The sequence below is a fragment of the Tupaia chinensis genome, unplaced genomic scaffold (genome assembly GCF_000334495.1).
Source record: "Tupaia chinensis unplaced genomic scaffold, TupChi_1.0 Scaffold000067_1, whole genome shotgun sequence".
Lineage (NCBI taxonomy): Eukaryota > Metazoa > Chordata > Mammalia > Scandentia > Tupaiidae > Tupaia > Tupaia belangeri.
Window position 1 is genome coordinate 2,589,068 of NW_006159526.1, and position 5,015 is coordinate 2,594,082.

The following is a 5,015-nucleotide window of genomic DNA, read 5'->3' on the forward strand; positions in this document are numbered from 1 at the left end:
ACGCGCCGGCGGTCCCCGGCCCCCCGCCCGGCCTGGCCCGGCCGGAGGCGCTTTACTACCCTGGTGAGTGGCCCCAGCGGGTCAGGGCCGGGTGGGAGCCCCACAGAGCACCGGGTCACCATTGCCAGGAGCCAGAGCTCCGTGCACAAATGTAATAGACGGGGCTCCAGGGGACCTGGGGAACAGGAGTGGAGCCTGAAGTCGCAGAGACAGACGCAGATATGAGATCATCAAGGAGCCAGGGAGCTGTGCCCTGGGGCACCAACGTGAGGGTCCCAGGGAGCTGAGAGTCATGTGACTTGCGGGGCAGAGCTGGGGGGCTGAGTAGCCCAGGTAAGGGGAGCCAGGAAAGTGGCCACACAGAAGTATGAAGGGGTCTGGAAACCCTAGGGCAGAGCCTGGCATCCCAAGGTCACAGATGGACCAGCTCCTAAGAAGCCAGAGAGCCAGGGTTCTGAGGAATGTGTACAGGAGAAACGGGGTCTCCTGGTTTCCAGATATGAGGCTGAAGGGAGTCAGGGAACCGAGATCGGGGTCCTAAGGATATGGATATGAGGGGTCCAGCATGTCCATGTCTCGGAGTTGTGCAAAGCATGGGGAATCGGGAGGACAGAGCTGGCTGAGGCTGCAGCACCCCAATAGTTGGGATCACAAGGACCCAAGGAAAGTCAGAACTCCAAGAACCCAGGCACCTGGCATCTGCTGTGTGTGGTCACAGGTGATCAGAGGTCACAAGGTCAGGTGGCCCTGGAGAGCTGGGGACTGAGGGTTCTAAGGAGGGGGGTTAGGACTGGAGGATTTAAAGTCAAGGTGAGGGTTTCAGGGATCTCAAGGCCAAAGGCCTCAGGGCCCCACGGATGGTTTTGGAGACAGAAGAACCTGGACACTCGGGAGTTCAGGAATGGGAGGCCCCAAGGAGCAGCGGGTGATGGTGACAAGAGAAGGTCATACACCCTTCTCCCCATTCCATCTTCATCTCAAGGAAGGGGCATCTCCCGCCACAGCTGTGGCCACCTCACCATCTCTGGGTGACCCCTAAAGCTCCAGAAAGCCCACTTCTAGTGTCCCCCAGGTCTTTACCCATTTTCTGCACCTTCATCCCATCCGCACAGCCGGAACCTCAGCTATGCAGCAGGAGGCCTGACACTGCCTCTCCTTTACTCACTCGCGGGGCGAGCGTGTAGGCCTCAGTTTCTCCCTCTGTGTAATGGGCAGATACGGATTTGCCTATAGCCATGGTTCTCTGAACAGGCTTCTGTGCCACCCCCTCCCATCATCCGCTCTCATCATACCCACTACACACCCACCCCACACCCAGTTCACCCATCCCTTACCTCCCTCAGCACAAGTTTGCTCAGTAAACAGGCGTTGATAGGGGATCTGTCTGGTAGGAGATAAGGGTCAGATGTATGAAAGGTAAGTGACAAGGAAGGTGGCCAGGGCTGGGAGAGGAATCTTCTGAGCCCAAGGGAGGAATGCAGAGGGTTGTGGAAAAGGGCACATGCAGGAGAGAGTGAACTCCCCAACAGGGCCTGGCCGCTCCTCAATCCCCTTTCCTCCAGTCCTCCATCCCCCCAGATTCCTAGGTGCATAGAGTGCTTTTCAATACTCCTGGTGACCCATCCAACTTCCTATGTGTAGCACTGAGCCCCTGAGCTACAGGGCCAGCCCTGTCTTGGGTCTCAAGACTCAGTGTAGGACACAAAAGAGGCCAGCAGGTGGCATAGTAGTTAAGGCTCTGGACTCCCACATGGCGAACTGCAGTTCGAATCCCAGCTGCTTAAAAATATGCGTGGGTTGGAACCAGCAGTTAGCGCAATGGCAATGTCGCTGGACTCCCACGTAGTCGACCGCAGTTCGAGTCCCGGACCCGGTGGCTTAAACTAACGCCGGGCGCATGTGTGTGCGTGCCCAAGATTCCGAGAGGAGAATGAAGGAGAAGGGATTGCAGCGTGGCCATCCCCCCTGGGGGGTGATTTCTTGCTTTCTGTCTCTCTCTGTCTGGCGAGCGCATGTGCCCTATAGCAAAAACCTCTCCAAAAAAAGAAAAAATATATGCATGGGTGCCCAAAATACCAGGAGGAGAAGGGATTGCAGCATGATCATCCCCCAGGGAGTGGTTTATGTCTCACTTTCCCTCACACTGTCCCTCTCTGGCAAGCTCAGGTGTACCCTATGCCAAAAACCTGGGGGGGGGGATGCAAAATAGGCATGGGATGAAGAGTGACCATGGGATAAAGATAACTACAGGAGCAAAGATGAGGGGGTCAGGTTGAGGGTCTGCGGGCTTGGCCTCACCCATGTCCCTTCTCTGTCCTCTGATGCCCAGGACCTCTACTGCCCCTGTACTCCACCCCGTCCATGGGCTCCCCGCTGACCCTGCCTACACCCCTGTACCCCATGATGTACTCCATGGAACATCCCCTGTCGGCTGACATCGCCATGGCCACGCGCGCAGATGAGGACGGAGACACGTGAGTGACAGCCCCGTAATCCGAGTGGGGAGACCAGTCTTCCACAACATGGGCACTCAGCTTGAGGGACCTAGGTTAGAATCCCATCTCCACCACTCACTGGCTGTGTGACCTTGAACAAGGCCCCTCCCTATCTGAACCTCAGTTTCCTCTTCTGAAAAAATGGATACCCTGAGAGCACTTACCTCCAAAGATTGTTTTTGGAGCAGGGGTGTTCGCATTTTCTATCACGATCCAAAGATGAGAAATGGATTTCTTTGGCCTGAGTGTTCCTAGGTGTTAATATTATTGTTACTATTACTTTACCTCAACACACACACATCAACTTGAAATTAAAATTGCATAAAATGTGGGGCCAGCAGGTGGCATGGTAGTTGAGGTACTGGATTCCCACACAGCTGACTGAGGTTCGAATCCTGAACCTGGTGGCTTGACCATCACAAGTAGATAGATAAATAAATGTTTTAAAACGAAATAAAATAAAATTCCATGAAATGAAACAATATTCACCCTTGCTCCATGGGATCCACTCTGATATTTTCTAGTCTATTCTGCCCCATGGTTTCCTGGTTGTAGCCTACTAAGTTAACTTGACCGCTCCCTACACCGATTCCACAACCCCCAGGCTTTATCACCCACAGTTTGAAGAACATGCTTGCGGGGCTGTTGAGAAATTCTGCACAGGAGGGCCAGGCACACAGGAAGCACGAGATACAGTTGTCCACCGTGAGGATTATTCTATTGACCCGGGTTTGAATCTCAGCTGGTCACTTTCTTGTTCCTCTGTGTCTCAGTTGCCCTGTCTGTAAAAACAGGATCCATACGTGTGTGAGAGTCTGTGAGGAAGAAATGAGATCATTTATATAAAGTGCTGATGTGGGATTTGACTGGGGACTGGAAATGACAGGTAGACATGAGCAGGTCCATTTCTGCAGAGAAATGAGCTGGGGGGTGCGGGGGGACTCTATCACTGGTCCACTTCACCCCTGGACTTGGTCTCTCTGAACCTCAGTGTCCCTGTTTGGAGACCGAGTGTTGTACGAGCACCGGTCACAATGAGGATTCAGTGCAACACGCACACACGCGGTGCACAGAATCTGGCTGGGCAAGCGGGGAGCGCTCAATACATGGGAGTAGCTGGTGTCTGAAGCCAGCTCCCTCGTGGTTGCGGGCCATCCACGGTGTGAGCCCAAGCAGGAGAAAGTGCCTGCACTATATCAATGGCTCAGGAAAAGCTGGTTTCCTCCAGTTCTGGGTACCCGGTGGGGTTATCTGTGAAACAGGTTTAATTTGTATCTGCCCCCAAAGGCAAGCTGTTTGTGGCCTGAGAAAGCGGAGTGCAAGCAAGAGGCCACCGACCCACCCATCTCCAGCCCCAGCTCCTCACCCCACCGCCTTCCCCCCGCCGGCTCTCCTCTCCCCAACGCAAACACTTCTGCCTCAGCTGCCGGCTGGGGGAAATCCCTTCCCGCAGAACTTGACCGCAGCCCAGCTGCTCTGCCTCCCCCACGTCAGCAGCCGTCACTCACTCGCAGCCTCCCCCTCCTAGCGCTCCCTCTAACCTTAACCCCTTCCGCTGGGGCTGAGACTTTACTGGAACGGGCAGCTGACCCAGCCCCAGCCTGAGCCACCGGCCCCACTTCACACCCACGAGAGAGGCTAGTGAGGGGGCGGGGAGCAGGGCAGGGGACCCAAAGTCTGGGTCCCCAAGGAAGCAGAGGTTGCAAGTTTGGACTTCTAGCTCCTCATAAGGAGCCAGAGTCTTACAGCATCTAGACCCCCAAGAGGTTAGGGACTCACTCAGGAGCTAAAAGCCAAGTCTCCAAAGGGCGGGGAGAGAACACAGCGGAGTCTCAGAGGGCAGAGGTTAGGGTCGGCATGCCTACATTCCCTGGAGGCAGAGAACAAAATAAGAAACAGCTTAGAGACTGCGCTCAGAGGGGCCTGGGGGCAGGATCAGCTACAATATTTGCAGGACTCTTTCAGAAATCAAGAACTTCAAGACAGTGAGGGCAGAACGTGAAATTGAGCTGTAGGCCCTCGGAAGCTCTGGTCCCCGCACAACTGCAGTACAGCGTCTTGGAGGACACCAGTGTGCCTAGGGGCCTGTGATCAGTCCCCCAAGGCGGGATGGGACCTGTATTCAGGAGACCTCAAGGGGCAGGGAAAGGGGGGGACTTGGGGTCCTGGAGGGATGGGGGAAGCGCTTATCCTTAGAGAAGAGTTAGGGCACTCACTGTATTTCTGGCTCCCGAGAGATCTTGGGTGGATATTTGGGTATGGGGGACTGGGAGCCAGCTGGAGTCTGAGCCCTGAGGGATGGTGTTCTAGAGGGGCCCCCAGGCTGGAGGACTCGGGTCTGCCTCCCCCAGGGGAACCAGGTCTCCCTGGGCTGGGCTCTCCCTTCACATACCTATTTGAGGATGGAAGTTGGGGCGCGGGGGTGGCCGGGGTAGATCCCCGGCGGGACAGGCTTCCCTCCCCCGGGAGCAGGAAGCGGAGCCCCGCCCTGCAGACCTGTTACTGGAAGTCCGAGGGCTG

At 55.8% G+C, this 5,015-nt stretch overlaps 1 protein-coding gene across 1 annotated transcript in view; it reads left to right on the forward strand.

Moving 5' to 3' along the window:
* Nucleotides 1-5: 5 nt before the first annotated feature.
* Nucleotides 6-5,015, forward strand: part of BCL3 (BCL3 transcription coactivator) — a gene marked incomplete at its 5' end in the record, with an annotated part of 11,651 nt that continues 6,641 nt past the window's right edge. Inside the window, 2 exons of the mRNA XM_006142063.2 lie at nucleotides 6-63; nucleotides 2,330-2,474. Coding sequence (XP_006142125.2) covers nucleotides 6-63; nucleotides 2,330-2,474 — 203 coding nt within the window. The remainder of the gene's footprint in view (nucleotides 64-2,329; nucleotides 2,475-5,015) is intronic.